At 53.8% G+C, this 19377-nt stretch overlaps 1 protein-coding gene and 1 pseudogene across 1 annotated transcript in view; both read right to left on the bottom strand.

Moving 5' to 3' along the window:
- LOC140681563 (uncharacterized) overlaps positions 1–19377 on the bottom strand; it is a 305451-nt gene that overhangs the window by 237864 nt on the left and 48210 nt on the right. The window contains 1 exon segment of the mRNA XM_072921495.1: positions 4874–5470. Within this exon segment, the coding sequence (XP_072777596.1) occupies positions 4874–5470 (597 nt within the window).
- On the bottom strand, positions 1589–1706 carry LOC140681662 (5S ribosomal RNA; annotated as a pseudogene).

The following is a 19377-nucleotide window of genomic DNA, read 5'->3' as shown; positions in this document are numbered from 1 at the left end:
ATCACTGCGTCCCAAAGCAGCTGCCCCAGCTCTTGCCATTTGATTTTACTAAAAATCAGCGAAGGCTTTTGCAGCTTGCCTTTGTTTCTTGCCCACAGAACCAACTGTTCCAAATCGGCTTCTTTAACCTTTTCAGCTCTCTTTGAGAGAATATGAAAGAGAAGCTGTACGGAAGCCTGGAGATCCCTATCTAAATAAAGCTCTTTAAATTGCCTCCATCTGAGAAAGGAGGTGAAAAGGTTATATGCTGCTTGCCTATCCATTACTCATGTCAGCGCTGTTGCAGACCCTCTAGGCTTCAGCATCACGTATCGGCTGAGCCCGCCGTTGCGGTCACTCAGGGCGCGGCTCCAGGTAGTGGTGCTTAATCGCCGTCCGTCTAGCTGCGGGACCCGACCCCAACGCAAACGTCTCACAGATCCAGGCGGGGGGGGTCCCGTCCGTTCAGGCGCCAGATGTTGGTGAGATTTTCGCGGGAAAACGAGCTTCATGCTGTCATGATCAACAAGTCTCAGTTCATTGGAGTCGATTACAGTTTCTTTATACAAGCACTAATTAGTTCATACATATTGCAAAAGCGAAGCTCAGGATTGGTTACCTTTCTATTAACACATATATCTCTTTGCGATAAGCCTTGCAGTTACTGCTTCTTTATACTTGATTACTTTTCTGCATACTAAGCAATATTTCATTTTTAACGAAACACCTGTATACTCAAGGTTGTTAGGAGATGTCTGTCTTTCAAGGTTGTTAGGAGATATCTGTTTCTCAAGGTTGTTAGAAAACATCTGTTTCTCAAGGGCATAGTTTTCATGGTACAAGTCACGTATTCTCACACTCTCATCAACTTAACTTTTTCGTGTCCCTTGCTGCGCAGCTATTCTTTAGCTAAACTCTCGACACAGCCCCAGCCCAGGGCACGGTGGGTGCTGGGGGCTGTTGGCAGGGCCAGGAGCCCACTCCCATTTCGTACCCACCCCAGCCCATGTCCCCAGCCCTGCCAAAAGCAGCCTGGCAGCCGACTGAAGGATCAGCTGCATCCGCCCCAGCAAAGGGGGAACCTTTGGTTCCCGGCCAGGCTGTGCAATGCCCAAATCTGGGAGCATCCCCTGCGTGTGGACCCATCTGCAAATTCCCTGTGGAACCTGGCTTTAAAGGACATGTCAGAATCAAAGTCCACCATCTTCAGCCTGCCGGTGGTCAGGTGGAGCAAGAGGTTGTCATTCTCGACGTCATCCTCGCTGCCCCCAGCAGCAGCAGGGCCCGACCCAGCTTTGCTTCCGAGATCAGACGAGACCGGGCGCTCTCAGGGCGGTGTGCCATAGGCACCTGGCAGCCCCTCAGCAGCGCCCTTCAGCCCACCACACCACCCTCCGGGCACAAGCCCAGAACCCCAAAGGGGCTCAAAAGGCCCAAAAGGGCCACCCCTGCCCACAAGGGGATCAAGAGACAGACCCGAGCCTGCAACACACACACAAGGCACAAAAAACCACACAAGGTATGCCTGCCCCTTCCCTCCTGCCCCTTGCCATGGCTGCCCAAGAAAACCCAAGCACCAGAGGCCCTCTGGCCAGCAGGCAGCAAAAGAAGCCTACAGCACCAAGTATTCCCAGGCGGTCTCCCATGCAAGTACTAACTGGGTCAGACCCTGCTTAGATTGCAAGATCAGACGAGACCGGGAGCTCTCAGGGCGGTGTGCCATAGGCACCTGGCAGCCCCTCAGCAGCGCCCTTCAACACACCCCAACACGCTCTGGCACAAGCCCAGAAAACCACGGGGGCTCCGCACGGCCAACAGGGCCAGCCCTGCCCACAAGAAAATCTAGAGCCAGACCCGAGCCCACAACACACACACAAGGGATAGAAAAAAAACAAGGCCCATGTCTAGGTTTGAATAGACAGGAGTCTGTGAAGGAAGGCAAAAGCCTCCTGTGAAATGGAAAAGGTAAACCCCCTCCCTCCGAATTACCACAATTTAACAAAAGGCTCTCAGGCAAAGATATGGGAATGGGAATAACAGTTCTTTACCAGGAAAAAAAACTAAATAAAAATAATTTTTAAAATGCAATTAGTACAAATGAAACTAGTGAGGGAGGCAGAAACCTGACACCCTGAGGAGTCAGGGTGTTGGTAGTAGTCCAGTTAAAATGGTGGCTGCTCCTCCTGGAGTGGCAGATGAAATGCTGCTGAAGTGGTGATCTCTAGAAGAGTGGAGTTTTCTCTGAAGGTCTGGTAGTAGCTGGGCCTGGTCTTCCTCTAGGAATTCAGCAGAGAAGAAGCTGGTGGGATGAGGTTCTGGGGGTCCTGGTGGGCACTGGGAGGGTGTTTGGGGGTACTGGGTGTGACTGGGAGGGACTAGAGTGAGCCTGGAGGAGCTGTATGGAGATTGGGGATGGAAAAGCAGAGATTGGGATGAGGTTGGTTGTGCTGGAAAGAGACTGGAAGGCGTTTGGGAGAGTCCTGGTGGGGCTGAGAAGGGACTGGGACAGGGTTTAGGCGTACTGAGGTGCTGGAGACGACTGGAAGGGGGTTGTGGGATTCTGAAAGGGATGGGAGAGGCTTTGGTGGGTCCTGGGGAGGTGAGGAAGGGATCCGGGCAAGTTTCAGGGGGTCCTGAGTGGACTGGGAGCAATCAGGAGGGTGCTTGGAGAGGCTTGGGGTGTCTGTGAGAGGTTTTGGGGGGTCCTGATGCCTGCAGGCCTCCCAGAGATGCCGCTGGACGCCACCGGCTGGAGCTGCACTGGGGCTGCTGGGGGACTTGGTGGCCACGTGTGACAAAGCCACCGCCTTCCCCCAGGAGCTGCAGCGCCGGCTCAGGGACATCGAGGCTGCCCTGGAGGGGACAATGGAGGTGTCCCGATTTCCGTGCGGCCTTGGTGGCCACAGCGGCCGAGGCTGAGCAGCTGTGGGAGGCCAGTGCCCGCCTGGCCACGCGTCACCTGCTGGGGACACTTGGGGACATCAACACCCTCTTCTTCTGTCCCTCTCCTGGCCACGGTGGCTGTGCAGTGGCCGAGCGGTGCCAAAGAGCCATGGAGGACATCCCGAGGCTGCTGTGCACAGAGCAACATCACCACTGGGCCGTCATCAGGCCGGTGTCACCTCGGCAGAGACTCGGGGACATTCTGAGGCACTTTGGGAGCACTTGGGAACACTTTGGGAAGGTGTGTGGCAACGCCGGTGGGGGCGGGGGGTGAACGAGCCTCCCCTGAGTGCCTTGCAGGAGACCCGGCTGTGATTTGGGGGCCGGGGGGGTTCCCCAGGCAGCCCCCACTGCTGAGCACTGACCCTGCCCCGGGGGGTGCCGGGACCCCCCAAAAACCACACCCGCACCCCCTTCAGTGCCCCCGAACCCCCCTCGAGCACTGACCCCCCCCTCACCGGGCACTGGGACGAGTGGAGACCCCCTCTCGGTTTTCTGGGGGTCGAGATGACCCCGAGATTGTGAAAAGTCCTTTTCTCCCAGCCCGCGCGGGCAGAGAAGGAGTCGAGATGCGGAGCTTTGCTTCTCAGGGCCGTTTATTTTCCCTTTTCTCTAACAGCTTTGTCCGCTCTGCTGAGCTCTGTCTAGCAGGTCGGTCTGTGGCAGTCTCCCTGCCCTCAGGGCGCTGTTTGCCTTCTACACTAAAAACTACCTGTACTGTGTTTACAATAACGTGCCAATATCTATCATTTATGTTGGACAGTGTGTCTCTACCTTCAACTAACAGAAAAGTGTCACCATCACAGCAAGACATGGAGGGGAAAAAAGAAGGAGAAGAAGGTCAGGACACACCCAGATCCCTCCACCTTGTCCCATTGAACCCCGTATTTTAAAATGTTAAAATTCTACTTTTCCACCCTGTGTTAATTCACCTACCACGCTACTCAAACCCTTGTGCCTTGTAATTCCTCATACAAAGTTGGCAATTTTCTCCAGGGGCTAAAACCAAAGCCACCGGTGTTCTTGACACCATGCCAAGGTCTCCAAGGCCCCTGCCAGGGTCTGGAGCCATCCAGGGCAGCCAGAGGGATGTCCTGGATTCTGACACCCCCCAATTACCGAGCAGTAGGAGCCCCCCGGGCACTACCCCCCCCACCAAGCACTGGGATAGGGACCGGACCCCCCTTGAACCCTGGGAACCCCACAAGCACCGGGACCCCCCAGGCAGCGCCACCCCCATGCACCGGGACAGGGACCGGGCCCCCCTCGTGCACCGACCCCGCCGAGCACTGGGCCCGGACCCCCTTTGTGCCCCCATCCATGATGGAGGTTCCATCCCCTCCGCTTTGACCCCCCCCAGTGCCGCGGGACCCCCAGGAACAGTGCAGGGACAGTGGGGACCCCAAGGGCTGGGGGGGCACAGGGGGTTAACCAGCACCGAGGGAGTCCCTTAGGGTTTGGTCCTTTCCCCCCCCCCCGTTGTCTCCCAGGACCCCCTGTTATCATCAGCGCCACCCCCCAATTTACTGGGACCCCCTCCATTCACTGCTTCCCCCCTTTCCTGACTCCCCCAAAGCGCTGGGACCCCCCGAGCCATGAGCCCCCCGCAGTGCGCCAGGACCCCCCACTCACCTCCCATCCCCCATCCATGGGAACCCCCCAAAATCACAGCAGCACAAGGAGAAGAAGCCAACACCTTCCCCACCCCAACAGGGATCACCAGGACCACGGATCAGCAGGGCTCTGCCCAACGGGGGTCACTGGGGATCATCCAGCCCGGATCCTCCCATGGGGGATGGAGCTGCAGGAGCACACCAAGCTCTTCCCTCACTCTCTTCCCTCACTCCAAGCTCTTCCCTCACTCTCTTCCTTTACTCCAAGCTCTTCCCTCACTCTCTTCCCTCACTCCAAGCTCTTCCCTCACTCGGGGCACTCACAGGGCTTCCCTTACTGGTGCCTCTGTTGGTGCTGGGTCAAGGTTTCGCTCCTGGAGAAGCTCTTCCCACACTCCCCACACTTGTAGGGCCTCTCCCCGGTGTGGATGCGCCGGTGCCTGGTGAGGTGCGAGTTGCGGTTGAAGCCCTTCCCGCAGTCGGGGCAGCGGAAGGGCCTCTCCTCTGTGTGACTCCGCTCATGTACGAGGACACTGGAGCTGGTCTGAAACCTCTTCCCACACTGGGGACACTCGTAGGGCCTCTCCCCGGTGTGGATGCGCTGGTGTGTTCTCAGACCTGAGCTCCGCCCAAAGCTCTTCCCACATTCCAAGCACTCATAGGGCCTCTCCCCAGTGTGCATCACCCGGTGCTTGATCAGGCCAGACTTGTCTCTGAAGCCCTTCCCACACTTCCCACACTCGTAGGGCCTCTCCCCAGTGTGGATGCGCCAGTGCCTGGTGAGGTTAGAGTTTTGGCTGAAGCCCTTCCCGCAGTCGGGGCAGCGGAAGGGCCTCTCCTCTGTGTGAATCCGCTCATGTACGAGGAGATCGGAGCTGGTCCGAAACCTCTTCCCACACTCCCCGCACTCGTAGGGCCTCTCCCCAGTGTGGATTCTCTGGTGCACAATCAGGCTGTCGCTCCGACTGAAACCCTTCCCACATTCCAAGCACTTGTGGGGCTTCTCCCTGCCATGAGACTTCTCCACCAGTTCCGAGCTCCGGCTGGATCTCCGCCCGCCTTCCTGGCTCAGGGGGGCTCTTTCCTCCCCGCAGCTCCCTGGGCTGGGTTTGCAGCTCCTCCTCCTGCAGCATCTCCGGGGCTTTTCCTCCTCCTCCATCCAGACACGCTCAGGGAATGAAAAATCCTGGTTTGGGGAAAAAAACAAGAGGAGAGCACCTTGGACTGGAGATTCCTCCTTGCCCCAGTTCATCTCAGGAAGTCATTGGGAATCTTGTGTCTGTAAGAACCTCCAAAACACCAAGATTTAGCCCCAAAATCCCACAAACTTCAAGATACAGATCAAAAACTCCCCAAACATCACAAGTCAGCAAAAACCTCCTCCAAAACATTTTCAGCTCCCACATAAAACCAAAGCACCAACATTTAGCCCAAGAAAGCTCAGAAACACCAAGATTCACCCTGGGAAAATCCTGGATCCCCCTCCACAGTCACCTGCTGCATGTGGGGGGAGCAGCGCTCCTGGGGCTGGGGGGAGGCTGCAGATACTGGGAGGGGTGGAACCTTCTGCTGCTTCCTCTTTCTGCTCCTTCTCCTCCTCCCGTGTCTCTGCTCTTCCTCACACTCCTCTTCCTCCTGCTATTCCTCCATCTCCTGCACAATCCCACCCTCTCCTGCCACCTGCATCGTTTGACCATTCTGTTCCTCAAGCCTGCTTCTCCTTCCCTTCTCCTCCTGCCCCCAGGCCCAGCACCCACCGCCGGCTCCCTCTTCCCCCCAGACCCACAGCATCCCAGCCGAGGGGCAGGGATGGAGCTGGGGCAGGTCGGGCTGGGGCAGCGCTGGGCTCTCGGCCGCTCCCGCCCGCACTCGGTCCCCACTGCAGCCGCTCCCGCCAGGACAGCGCGGGGGGGCCCGGCCTTGGCGCTGCCCCACTCCCACCTCCCCAAATTCCCCTCGCGGGGGCGATGGGGCCGAGGGGGGGAGTCCAGTTGGGGAAGGCTCAGAGGGCCAGGGAGCTGTACACAAGGGAGTGACAGGAGAAGGAATTGGTTTCAGAAAATGTTATCAGTTGATGACACAGACTGCTGCTCTGCCAGGGCCCTGCTCCGTTCATGAACTTCCAGAAGAACAACAAAGACTTAACAGAGCCATGAATATCATTTGCTATATAAAAGTAGGGAGCATATTAAAGTGGGTATGTAGTAGGTGGATTGGGAAGTCTGTAGCTCTGAAGTACTTCAGCCAATGGGGAAAGCAGAGGGAGATGTGGCCAGGAGAATTAGGATGAAAAGGAGGCTGTGTCCTCCAGCAATTGGAGAGATCCCATGGGGAATGTCCCATGCCCTCTCCCATTCTTAGAAATTAAATTAGTTTCACAGGACTCCTCTGTCTGCTTTGTGGACAGAATCCTCTGGTGATGTCAATTTTTCCGCACACCCTGGGGGAGGGAGTGCAGCTGAAGGTGCCTCACCCACTTTGGCTGATCGGCTCCCTTGGCTGGCAGCGGCACCGGGGATTGATTTGGGACCCGGGAGTGACCAGGAGACAGATGAGTGACACATCAGGGGGGTCTGTGAAGAGTCAGCAGGGAGAGAGCACTGAAAATCTCATCAGTGAGTGCCCTGGGATCTTCGGGGAGTGAACATGGCAGGGCACCCATGGAGGGGAGAAAAGGGAAAGCCAGGGAGGGCTCCTGGCCAAAGGGATGATGATCCCAAAATGTCGCTGAAGGGTCCCTTGGGAGAATGCTGAGGTAGTTTGAACATTCCCACAGAGGTAATTAAGGACATGGACACCCATTGGGGCAATAAGGGAAGGAGGGAAGGCATTTGGACAACAGGGGATGGATGGTGTTGGTGTGCTGGGAAGAGATTGGGTGAAGAGGAGTGTGCAGCAATATGGTTCAGGCAAGAAGAAGCAGGAGGAATCTATGTGGTAAGAAAAAGGATGATGGCAAAGAAGAGGAACAGAAAAATACTCAGGATTGGGATGTTTTTCAGCAGGGTCTTATCCTGACAATTTGCCACCTGATACTTTGAATTCCCAGTTTCCAGGGGAGGAAAAGCAGGAGGTCAGGATGTCAGGGGTTTCTCTATGGTGGGCAGCGGCAGCAGCGGGCGCAGAGGTGCGGGACCGGGAGCAGGGCTGGGGGCCTGTGGGGAGCTGCGGGGCCGGGCCGGGGCTGTGGGGCAGCCGGGGCTCAGCGCCGGGCGCTGCCTGAGCCCACCAGCCCCGGGCAGGGCCGGCAGTGGCCCCCGGCCCCCAGGAGGCTGCGGGACGCCCCGGCCGCTGCCCGGCCCCGGGGAGCTGCCGGCCCTGCCCGCCGGGGGGGCCGCCTTTGGACACTGCGGCAGGACAGGCACCGGCTCTGCCATCCGGGCTGTGCAGGGGACCCTGAGCACAAGGAGCAAAACAAAGGAACCTCTGGGAAATGCAGAGTGCACATGGAAGGATCAGGATTTTCTGTGAAGGATTTGGTTTGGGTCCCTGCAGAAAGGAAAGATTTTGCAGAAAGCTCAGCAGCTCTCAGAGGATGAGCACCCACAGGCAGTGACCGGGGCTGCAGGAGTGGCACAAGAAGGCCCTGCAGCACTTGGGCACAAAGGCACAGCAGCTGAAGGCAAGGAGGGATGAGCAAAAGGCCAAGCTGAAGGCAAAGGCCATGGCAGAGTTCCCACAGCCCCTGAGGGACCAACCCCAGGGTCCAAGGGGGCCCCAGCAACCAGTGGATGGTGTCGGCCACAAGCACCTGGCAGAGGCATTGCCCTCCTGGCCAGGGCAGAGCCCACCCAAACAGCCCCTGGGAAGGAGTCAGGGCTCCAGCTGCAGCCCACAAGGACACTGCAAGCACAGACAGCAGCACCCTCAGGAGGAGCGAGTCCACCCCTGCATGGACATGGATTGTCAGGGCTCTCTGAGCTCCCATCCCACCGGGGACCCACCACACTGCAGCCCTGGAGAACATCCAGGCTGGGTCTGCATCCAGAGGAGGCCTCTCCTGATGGACACAGGGGCCTCTCCATCCACTCTGAATCTTGCACCTAAGGGGGGAACATTGTAAAGGAGTGTTTTCATTATTAAGGGAATAAATGGGAAAGCTGAGCTGGTGTCATTTGTTCAATTAGGAGCTGTGGGAGGTTAATTTGAACTAAACTATTTTTTTTCTCTTCCTACTGTGATTGTAATTATCTAGGAAGGAATTTGATGATGGCATTGTAATATTGTAAAAGGTGATACAGAGGTTATTGCTGCTGTACCTTTGTGTCAAATGTCTGGACTTTTTAACCCCAGACAGCCTCCATGCTGTGGTATGGACAGGAGAAAGAGAGCAAAACCTGAGAAAATGAACAACCAAAAATAATGATGCCTCAGCTGTGGCTCTTCCAGACTCAGAAAAGAAATTGGAATTGTAGGGGAATGTTCAACAGGGTCATGCCAAAGGAATTCCTGGGCCAACAAGTTTCACCCAGTGGCCAGAGTGGCCTCATTGTCTGCAGAATTGTGCAGCCACAGCTTCAACAGGAACCGAGGCCCAAAACCTGATGACAACAGGATCTCCAACTGTTCCAGTCTGCCATCAAGTTCAAGCTTTGATAACCAAAAGAGCCTCGCAATGGATGAGCAGTGCTCGGTTATTACAGTGTGAAACTTGTTCAGTGGCACAGAAGGATTCAGAACTGAGGACAGGGGAAGGGTTTAACCCAGCCTCCTGTTTGAACAGCCCCCAGAGGGGCTGGGAAGAAACCCAGCACTGCATTCAAGTGACAGAGCTCCAGACCCAGCCTGGGGGAGATTCAGGAGACATTGCCTGGCCTGAGGCAGAAAATGTCTTTGTGGATGGCTCTTCAAGGGCAGCAGAAGGGAAAAGAATCCCAAGACACGCTGTTATTGAGGAAAGGGAATCAGACAAAGCCCAGGTTACCCCCCATGGTCAGCTCAACCGGCACAGCTGTGTGTGCTTGTAAGAGCCTGGAACTGAAATGCCCTGAGCAGGAAGGTTTCAATATCTTCTGGTGACACCATCTCACCTAACAGGGGGGCAAAAGCAATTCTGATTGCTCAGCAGCCACTGGATCACTTATTAAGGTATTTCTAAAAGACATTACTCCAATAAAAGGTATTGTGGAAGCAACAGACACAGACAGCAGAACTCATTTTCCAGGAAAGATCCTCCAGGAGGTTATGGCAGCTTTAGGAATACAATGGGATCTCCAGAACCCCTGGCACCCCCAGAGCTCAGGCTGGGTACAAAGAATGAAAGGGGAAAGAAAGAAACACCTTTGGAAGCTGGGGATAGAAACCAAGATGCCATGGGTACGGCTTTTGCCATTGGCTTGGGTAAGAAGAAGAGCCAGACCCAGGGCACATATTGAATTCTCTCCCCGGCAATTAATCTTGCGAATTCCTTACCCTGGGAATTCTCCACCTAGTGCAGGGTGGAGATAAGGGACGCACATTTAAAGCAGTCTGTGGCCAGAATCCTGTCTCTGGTGCCATCTCTCCCCCAGGAAGCTGGGCTGGCACAGAGCCTGCCTTGGCACTTTGCTGTTGCCAACAGCCAAGCAGGACATCGGCCCACACACCCTCTGCTGAAATCCTTGGCCTGGCCACCCTCCTTTGGCAGCTCCAGCCACCGGGGACAGCCCTTGCTGCCACTGCTGCAGCTTCAGCGCTCTCTGGGCCTGCCCTGCCACAGCTGCTGGGCAAGAGCACGGGACAATTCCACTCTGGCTCTCACTTACACTCACACACTGCCCTGCCTGCCATGGCATTGATGGAAAATACACCAGCTCATAGACTTTAACATTGTTAACCTTTGATTTCTCTACTCAGGCTTGCTTTGCCTTGGCCCTGGGGAAAGAAATGTTAAAGGTTTTGTTAAGGGATGTTGCACCACTCAATGGAGATGAGTTTAACACCTCAACACAATGGGAATGGCCCAAAAGATACCCACAAAGATAACACCCAGCAGCAAAACATCAACCCCAGCAGCAAACAGCAACCAACACCTACCCCAGACACTGCCAGGACTGCAGACACCTGGTCTGCAAAAGGCTGAGAAGGAAATCCAGCACTTCCCACCTCATTAACAGCAGAAGCAAAGAAATCTGCACAACTTGAAACTACAGAAAATTAAACCAGTGGATTTAGATTGCTTTAGACTGTATTAAGTTAGGGAAAAATCGAGTAAAACCCACGTGTCATGGAACGATTTTCTCTGCACACCCGGGCTATGTGGGGATGGAATTATTTCTGTTGCACATCCGGGCCAGAATCAACAAATGCCTTTACTCTAACAATAAATATATTGGTGCAGTTTTTCTTTTTCCTGCAGCTTCAGTGCAAAGTATATAGCATGAGCATATTTTTAAAAATAATCCTACTTCTATATCGCTGGTTAGGTTTGGTCAGGGAAGTAAGAATTGGTTTTTACTCTGAAGAAGAAGGAGAAAAAAATTATTGGCCTTGGAACTTTTTTGTGTGTTTTTGTTTCGCTTTTAGCGATGCCGAAATTTTGGTCAGGGTATTTTGACATTCACCTTTGGGCTGCATTTTGCAAAACTAGAAGAGATTTAAAGGTGCCCTTTTAACTCATAAACATTAAACAGAGGATTTGAAGGGAAAAAAAAGCAGCAGGTTGTAGCAGGGCACATGTGAGGCTGCTGAAGCTGCTCTGGAAGAGAAGCTGCATTCCAGGCACCCAGGAGGAGCTTTAGAAATGCAAATTAACTCTGATGGGGCAGAGTGGGGACAATGTACCTGGCTCTTCTTGCCTGGGGCAGGAATTGGCTGATTCCCTCTGCCCCTCACCCCAAGCTCTGCCTGCTTGCACAGATGGAATCTGCACAGCTGAAGGCAAAGCCCATGGTGAGGATCTGACTCTGAAACAGAAATGGCTGAGGCTGCAAAGAGAAACAGCAAATTGAGAATGTTGTGAAAACTTCACTAAAATAAGGGGGAGATCATCCCCCTGCCCACTCCAACATCTGCTGCCACTGTCTGTGCTGTACAGGGTGTATCAGAGCACTGGGGCTTTTGCTAGAACAAGTCCAGGGAAATTAGTTGGAATTCAAGTATTTGATGATGTAATTAGAAAAATGCGGCCAATTGATGCAGCCCCGGCTGCAGGGAGCACCCAGAAATGGGAAAAAGATGAAGGGCCACCAGAAAAAATTCTTCAACACCATGGACCAGCCCCTGGGAACCCAAACCAATTCATATCAGGAAGCAGAGAACCCAATTATCATTTCAATGGCATCATTAGATTAAAAGCTGTCCTCAAAAGAAGAACCAACCAGACAGCTCCAGCTCCTGACCTTCCTGCCGACCAATCCACTGAAAGAGGAACACAACATTTCACCACGGGATGAGATCAGATTATCTGTGAGCAGAAAAAAAGGGAGTTTGTGCAAAACTAAATGGCTCAAACTGCTGGGGGCAAAGAGATGACAAGGGAAAAGTGCTGAGAAAGATAACAAAGGAAAAAGGAGAGCAGTTTATGTATTGGTCCAAACATGGAAAGGATGGGAATGGGATACGCTTTCGTGGCTCCCCGGCACACCAGGGGTTAAACAAATGCTGCTTCTCCTCTCCTGTGCTGCAGCAACTCTCATCTTTTTACCATGCTCCACACCTTGGCATTGCAGCTCATTCAGCAGCTGAGCCAGGGGATGCAGGTGGCAGCCAGGCCTCCTGATCCACAAAGGGCTACAAAAGGACAGGGAATGAGGGCACCGAGAATAATCCCAAAACCAAAGAGGACCCGGGAAGAACAAAACAGAGTCAATGAGTGAATCTGCCTGGTGATAGGGCCAGGGACCTGTAGATAAGGAAGTAACGGGGGAAACCATCAGTTCCAATAAATTTCACAAATTGAGCCACACAATTTCTCAAAGTCACGCTAAATTCCCGAACTTCCAGGAGAACAAAGGCTTAACAGAGCCATGAATATCGGCTGGTATACAAAAGGAGGGTGCATATTAACGAGGACAGGCAGCAGGCGCATCGGGAAGTCTGAACCTTCCAAGGACCTCAGCCCGTGGGCAAAGGCAGAGGGAGATGCGGCCGGGAAAATGAGGATAAAAAGGAGGCTGCGGACTACAAGCATGGCAGAGAGGGCACAGCAAATGCCCCACGGCCTCTCCCCCTGCTCGGCAATAAAGTCACTTTTACAGGACTCCTCGCTCTCCTCCGGCCACAGAAACCTCCGGCCACGGGAATTTCCCCGCACGCTCCCGGCCGCGGAGCAGCCCCCTCTGTCCTACCCACAGCAGCCGGGCCGAGCCAGCGCTGCTCCGGCAGCGGCTCCTGCCCAGGCCCCGGCGGGAAGGAGACCGCGGGCAGCCGCTCCCGCCGCGCCCTCAGCCCGGGGCCAGCACGGGCCGGACACGGCACCACCGACCCGCCGCAGCCCCCTGCCGCCCCCTCCGCCCGCAGCCAGCCCCGAGCCCCCGCAGAACCCAGCGCGGCTCCCACCTGCGCCGGGGCCGCCTCCGAGCTCCGCCGACGCCGCCTCACCGCGCTCCGGCCGCTGCCGCCGCTCCCGGGCCCGCACAGACGCTCCGGGCGCCAATGGCGCCGCTGCCCGCCCACGGCCGCCCTCAGCCCGGCGCCGGGGCCGTGCTGCGCCCCGCTCCCACCAATCAGCGCGCCGCAACCACGACTGACGGCACCAGCGGCCAATGGCAGCGAGCTGGGGGCGGGCTCTGCGCACGGCCCAGACTCGCCCCGCGCTCTCAGGGCCCCCCGCGCTGCGGGAGGGCAAAGCCGGAGAAGAGGAACAGCCCCGGGACGGGCCCGGGCCCGAGGCGGGATTGAGCTGCCCACACAAACAAACTTCTCCGCACCTCCCGCCACGGCTTTCCCGGCCCTGCGCCTTCCGTGCCTCCGGCTCTGCGGGAAGCCCGGGAGCCTCCCTTCTCCTGCCCCTCATTAGTGCATCGGTGCTTCGCTTTGATTTCCCCCAAAAAGGGAAACCTGCCCAAAGCCCTGTGGGTGAGCGGGGGAGGGGAGAGATTTCTGGCAGAAAACTCCAAAGACTCAGAGCAGGATGAGGAGAAGTCAGTGCAGAGCCTTAAATGCAGCTTTCCCCACGCCTCCCTGCTCCCAGCTGCACCTCCTCCCCCGGCAGGGCAGGAGACAGGGAATGGGGCCGTGCTCAGCTCATCCCCCGCGGCTTCTCCCTCTGCTCAGGGACAGGAGTCGTTCCCTGCTGCACCCTGTGCTCTCTCCCAGCCGAGACTTCTCCAGGAACTTCTCCGAGCCGAGTCCATCCTCTGGGGCACAGCCCCCTCCAAGTGCTGCAGCGTGGGTCACTGTGCCACGGGCTCGGTCCTGCCAGGCCAGGCTGCTCCAGCGGGGCCCCTCTGCCCACGGGGTCACAGCCTCCTCTCAGGCATCCCCGAGCTCCAGCCTGGCTCCTCCAGGGGCTGCAGGGGGATCTCTGCATCCCCACGGACCTGCAGGGGGATCTGTGCAGCCCCATTGTAATATATGTTATGGAATAATTCGTGCTTATATAAAACATACATGAAGTCAGTTGTGCTTGTAGAAAAAGATTCTTAAAGTTTTAAAGGACCTGAAGACCCAGCCGGGAAAGACTGGAAACCACAGATGACAGAGAAAGAAAGACCTAATTTACAATTGAAAAAACGTGTCTCCCTGCAGAGATGGGCACTTTCCGTGGATACTCCACCAGACGCCCAAGGTGAAAAATGCACATATGTTAGTTTGATTAGTAGTGCTGTATTAACATTTTAATCATACTGTAAATGTAGTTGTGTAGTTAAATTGAAGCTTTAGTAGTTAAAATAAAAACTGTATATATGGGTTTTCTTTTAAGGAATGGGTTACTCGCTTTGACATAACCCTCACAAAATACCTAAATCTTCCAGGGAAGAAGAATTTATGGTTTTCTTCTCAGAAGAAGCTAATTTCTTCAGGTCTTGCTCAGACTCGAAGACGCCATGGGGATTAAAGGAAATAGTTGGCATATAACAGACAGAGTTTCTTGTTTTAAATAGAATGTATGCATAACCATGAAGGATATATGAATATGCAATAGTGTAGTTTTAAGGGTGGTTCCTTTGTTCACAAGGTATGCTTGTTGTGGCTTAAGTGCCCGAGAGCAACTGGACATCCTTAATTCTTTGCTTTTTATTGTCTTATTATTGTCCTAACTCTAAATTTTTATTACTCTAATTGTATTACTATTTTAATAACCATGTTATTATTAAAAATTTAACAGCCAAGTGATTGGCATGTTTCACAATTTTGGTAGCAAAAGATAGTTTCTAACACCTCTCTGCCGGGGCCTTGGAGAGTCAGGGTGAGGAAGACGGGTCCTGCCCTATTTAGGCAGCCTCGCTCTGTTCCCCTGGTGTGTGACCACAGACACAGGTTATGATCGATGGGCAAAAGGAGACAATAAAACAAAGAATAGGGAAAGGATTCCCTAAAACCGTGGTAATTAGCCCCAAGACTAAAGTGTACAGGAAGAACCAAGACCCAAGGACAAAGGATAGGTGAGAATTTGTTGGGATGGGGCGGATAAAGGGGGGAATGAATGTGTGTGACAGAAGCTGCTGGGTATCCCAGACTTGCCAAGTGATTGCTGTAGTCTCTCATGCTGCTTTTCGTCTTTTTCATGTGAAAAACGGCCAGTAAAGAGACCAAGGGAGTGATAAAAAAGAAAGAATCCCTCCCGCGGAAACTGGGACTGGATCTTAGGAAGAAGAGGAACCCCGTGGAGTGCTGGATTGAGGGATAAGAGTGCCCAAGAGCATCCAGTATTCAAACCTGCTGGGCTGAGGGATTTGCATCCCAAGAGCACCCAGGGTTGCCGGCTTGAGGATATGCCCAAGGGGATCTGGGGCTGGAAAACACAGCTGGACTGAGGGATATCCAAGAACACCGTAACTGGCCAGTAACACCTAAAATTCTGCTGCGATGAGAGACATCCAGGATTAAACCTGCTGGGTTGAGGGATTAACATTCCAAGAGCACTCAGGGTGTAGATATGTAATGTAGACTGTTTGAAAGTAAAAAGTATCTTGTTGTTGTATGTGAGAGTGAGTGAAAAATAAAAGTGAGTAAATGTAGATGAATGGGAGGATATGTAATGCAGATTGTTTATTTTGAGCTTTATCTCCTTGGAGGGAGGTGGATTGTGCTGATGTGAGAGTGAGTGTAAAATAAAAGTGAGTGTGGGCTAACAAAAGTATATGTAACAGTATTGTGAAGTCGAGAAGTATGAATGAACAGGCTTGAGGGTATGAATGTGTGAGAGGGAGAGATAAAGGTGAGTAAATATCGATGCATGGAAGTATATGTAATGTAGATTGTTTATTTTGAGCTTTATTTCCTTGGAGGGAGGTGTATTGTATTAAATGGTATTGTGAGAAAAAGGATTTTTTTACGTGGGTAGTTGAAAGAAGGTGGTATTCAGGTTATTAGAGAAAGTGGGAAACAGAGGCATGGAGATAAGATTTTGAAAAACGGGACAGAAAACGCGTAAAAAATAAGAAAACAGGTAAAGAAAAGGGAGGGGAGCAAGAGGGAAAAAGAGAAAAACAAAAGGAGTGGGAAATCAATCAAAGGGATTTTGGAGGATCCCATAAGCACTGCTGAAGAATGAGACTTATTTTTAAGTTCGAACATTTATACTTGGGAAGAAATACCGTCGATAATACAGATACTATTTTCTCCAGAAGAAAGGGAAATGATCAGAATTGCAGGCATAAAAGCCTGGAGTAAAGAAAATCCACAGGCCCCCCCCGGGGAGGGCAAAATGCCACCTGCACCTCCTGAGTGGGGTCAAAATTATGAGGAGGGGAGAAAACATATAAATGAGAATTGTAATTTGATTGTTGGGGAAATAGGGGGAGCAGCATCTCGAGGGCAAAGTGCTGAGGGACTTTTGGGGCACAGCAGGGGAGGGGAGAGGCTCCGGCTGAGTGGTTGGACAGACTTGGGAGAAATAGGAGACAGAGTTCCAGAGTGGATCCTGAGACTGATGTGAGAAAAGCTTTGTAAAGGATTAACTTTGTGCTTGGCCAGATAATGGAAAAAATTGAAGATTGGCATGACAGATTATTAGATGATTTATTAAAGGAGGCTCAGAAAGTCTGTGGCCAAAGCCAAACTAAAAGCAAAGATTGTGGCAGTCACCATGCAAGAAAACAATTGCAAGAAAGCAATAAAAAAATCCACAGGCACTATTCCTAGATATGATGGTGGTAGAGTCAGGGGAACAGGAAAGAATAAAATCTGCTGTCTCGGAGCCACCGAGTGGGCACCCGGCCCTTGGCCCTGTTATAGATACATATTATAATATTGGCTTTTTGCAAATATTCAATTGGATTTTATATGTGTGGTGTTACAATAACTTTGTTATATAGTTTTTATTTCTGTTGTTCATTCATTAAGCTCAAACATAGTAGTGCCATAGCTGATAGAAGCATGCTTGTGTTAAAATGCCTGCTTGGATGGGATAACATCCAGTGAGCACAGCCTGAGGACACCTGCACAGATCTGCCAACCATCAGCACTCACCGTCTGAAGGCAGTGTGGGCCGGGGCCAAAACTGAAGATGATGATAGAAAAGGATCAAAACCACAACCAAGGAATACACATGCCCTAAAAAGGTGGAACTGAGGCGGAGCCATGCTAAACAGTTCTTGGAATATGTAAATTAGCTTGGGGAAAAAAGTTTACTATGCATAAGGCACTATGAATATGCAACAGGCTGGTGTAAGGGAAAAGGTATTCAAGGGGTATCTCCGGAGATAACCGAGTGCTCTTGGCTCAGTGCCTAGATGCACCCGGCCCTAACAACCTTTGCTCTGTGGCCCTTGTCTCCTCTTGTCCTGCATTAAACTCTTTAAATTTTCACAGCGGAGTGAAGGTGTTTTTCACAGCCCCGAGCAGAGAGCTCTGCCCGGCGGCTCCCGGGAAAGGCGGCGGCGCTCGGCAGCGGCCCCGGCCCGCTCGGCCCGCGGGAATTCCCCGGCCCGGGACAAAATCCTGCCCCGAAGGAGCGCTCGGAACGCCCCTGCGGCCCCTCCCTGCCCCGCAGTGCCGCAGCTGCCCCGCTGTGGATGCGCGGCTCTGGAGCAGGGGGGCTCTGCGGGACCCCCGGGCTGTGCCCCCTCCCGGGCCGTGCCCGCCCCGGGGCTGATGCTCGGCCCGGGCTCTCTCGCTGTCCCGGCCCCGCAGGGTCCCGCCGTGAGCGGCACCGCCCGCCCGGCGCCGCAGGGCCCGAGCCCTGCCCGGCCAAGGCTCCGTGTCCATGGCCGGGCCCTGCCGGGGCTGCGGCCCCTGCCCGGCCCGGCACAGCCCGCAGCGCCCGGCGCAGCTCCCTCCGGCCGGGCACTGCGGCTCCCGGCGAGGCGGAATGTTCAGCGCACGGCATCTCTGCCAGCTCTGCTCACATGGGCAAAACCAGCTGCTGCTGAGGCAATCCGAGCTCCCACCGAAGCCTTCCACCCAAAATGCTGCCTTCAGCTCCCACACACCGCTAAGGAATCCAAGAGCAAACTGAAAGCTGATTAGAGAATCTTGCACAATCACATCCAAGAACATTTTGTTATAAAATCACAAATGTTAACAGAAGCTGAGAAAGTCAACAATGTTAGAAAACAAGCTTCCAACAATGGGACTCGAAGAGCTAAGGGCATGCCTTTGAGTGGAATGAGCCCTCTCTTTTTGACATGTCAGCAATGCCATGGAATTTCCCAAACCAGGGAAATAGGGAGGCCTGGCAGCAGCAGCTTCACACACAGCAATGACGCAGAACAGGGCAGGGCAAGAGGCTGACAAAACTCTAACTGCTACTTGCAATGAAGTACCTTTGTTTCCAGTTCTAATCTAGCCACTATTAATATAGAGTCCAAAAGACTAAAAATACTAGTAATAATAATAACAACTGTACCATTATTAGCAAAAAATGGAGATAATAGAAATAATAAGAATGAATAGTGGCAATGAAAACCTTATCATACTTATAGCAGGTTTGCATGGACAGGTTTTGGTAAGAGAGGGGCTCTAGGAGCACCTTCTGTGAGAGCAGCTGCTCCTCCATGTCCCACAGAGTCAATTCCAGCCGGCTCCAGGACAGACCGGCTGCTGGCCAAGGCTGGCCCAGTTAGAAATGGTGGTAATGCCTTTGGGATAAGAGATTTAAGAAAATGGGTGATCCTGGAGCTGTGACTGTGAGCAGGGAGGAGCAGGGTGAGGACAGGTGAGAGGAACAGCTCTGCACACCCCAGGGCAGGGCAGGGCAGGGCAGGAGGGGCAGGAGCTGCTCCAGCTGCTGGAGCTGATTGCCCTGAGATTCCCTGGTCAGTCCCTGGTGAGGCAGCTGGGCCCTGCAGCCCATGGAGGGCACGGAGGGCAGAGATGCACCTGCAGCGCCTGCAGGAGCCCGTGCCGGAGCAGGGGGATGCCTGAGCGGAGGCTGCGACCCCGTGAGAAACCTGTGCTGGAGCAGGGAGCTGGCAGGGACCTGCAAACCCCTGGAGAGGAGCCCACGCTGGAGCAGGGCCCTGCCAGGACCTGTGAGCCCATGGAGGAGCGAGCCACGCTGCAGCAGTTTGTGGAGAACTGCTGTCCGTGGGATGAACTCACCGTGGAGAAGTTCATGGAGAAGTGTCTCCAGGAGGGACCCCTGGCACAGCAGGGAACGACTCCTCTCCCCGAGCAGCAGGAGAAACAACAGGGAATGAACTGACCTGAGCCCCCATTCCCTGTCTCCCTGCACCCACTGGGGGGGAGGTAGAGCTGGGAAGGAGGGAGGGAAGGGCAGAAGGTGTTTTTAAAGCTTTGTTTTACTTCTCACTGT

The sequence above is a fragment of the Taeniopygia guttata genome, chromosome 37, assembly GCF_048771995.1.
Source record: "Taeniopygia guttata chromosome 37, bTaeGut7.mat, whole genome shotgun sequence".
Lineage (NCBI taxonomy): Eukaryota > Metazoa > Chordata > Aves > Passeriformes > Estrildidae > Taeniopygia > Taeniopygia guttata.
This window is presented reverse-complemented; position numbering and strand designations above follow the sequence as displayed.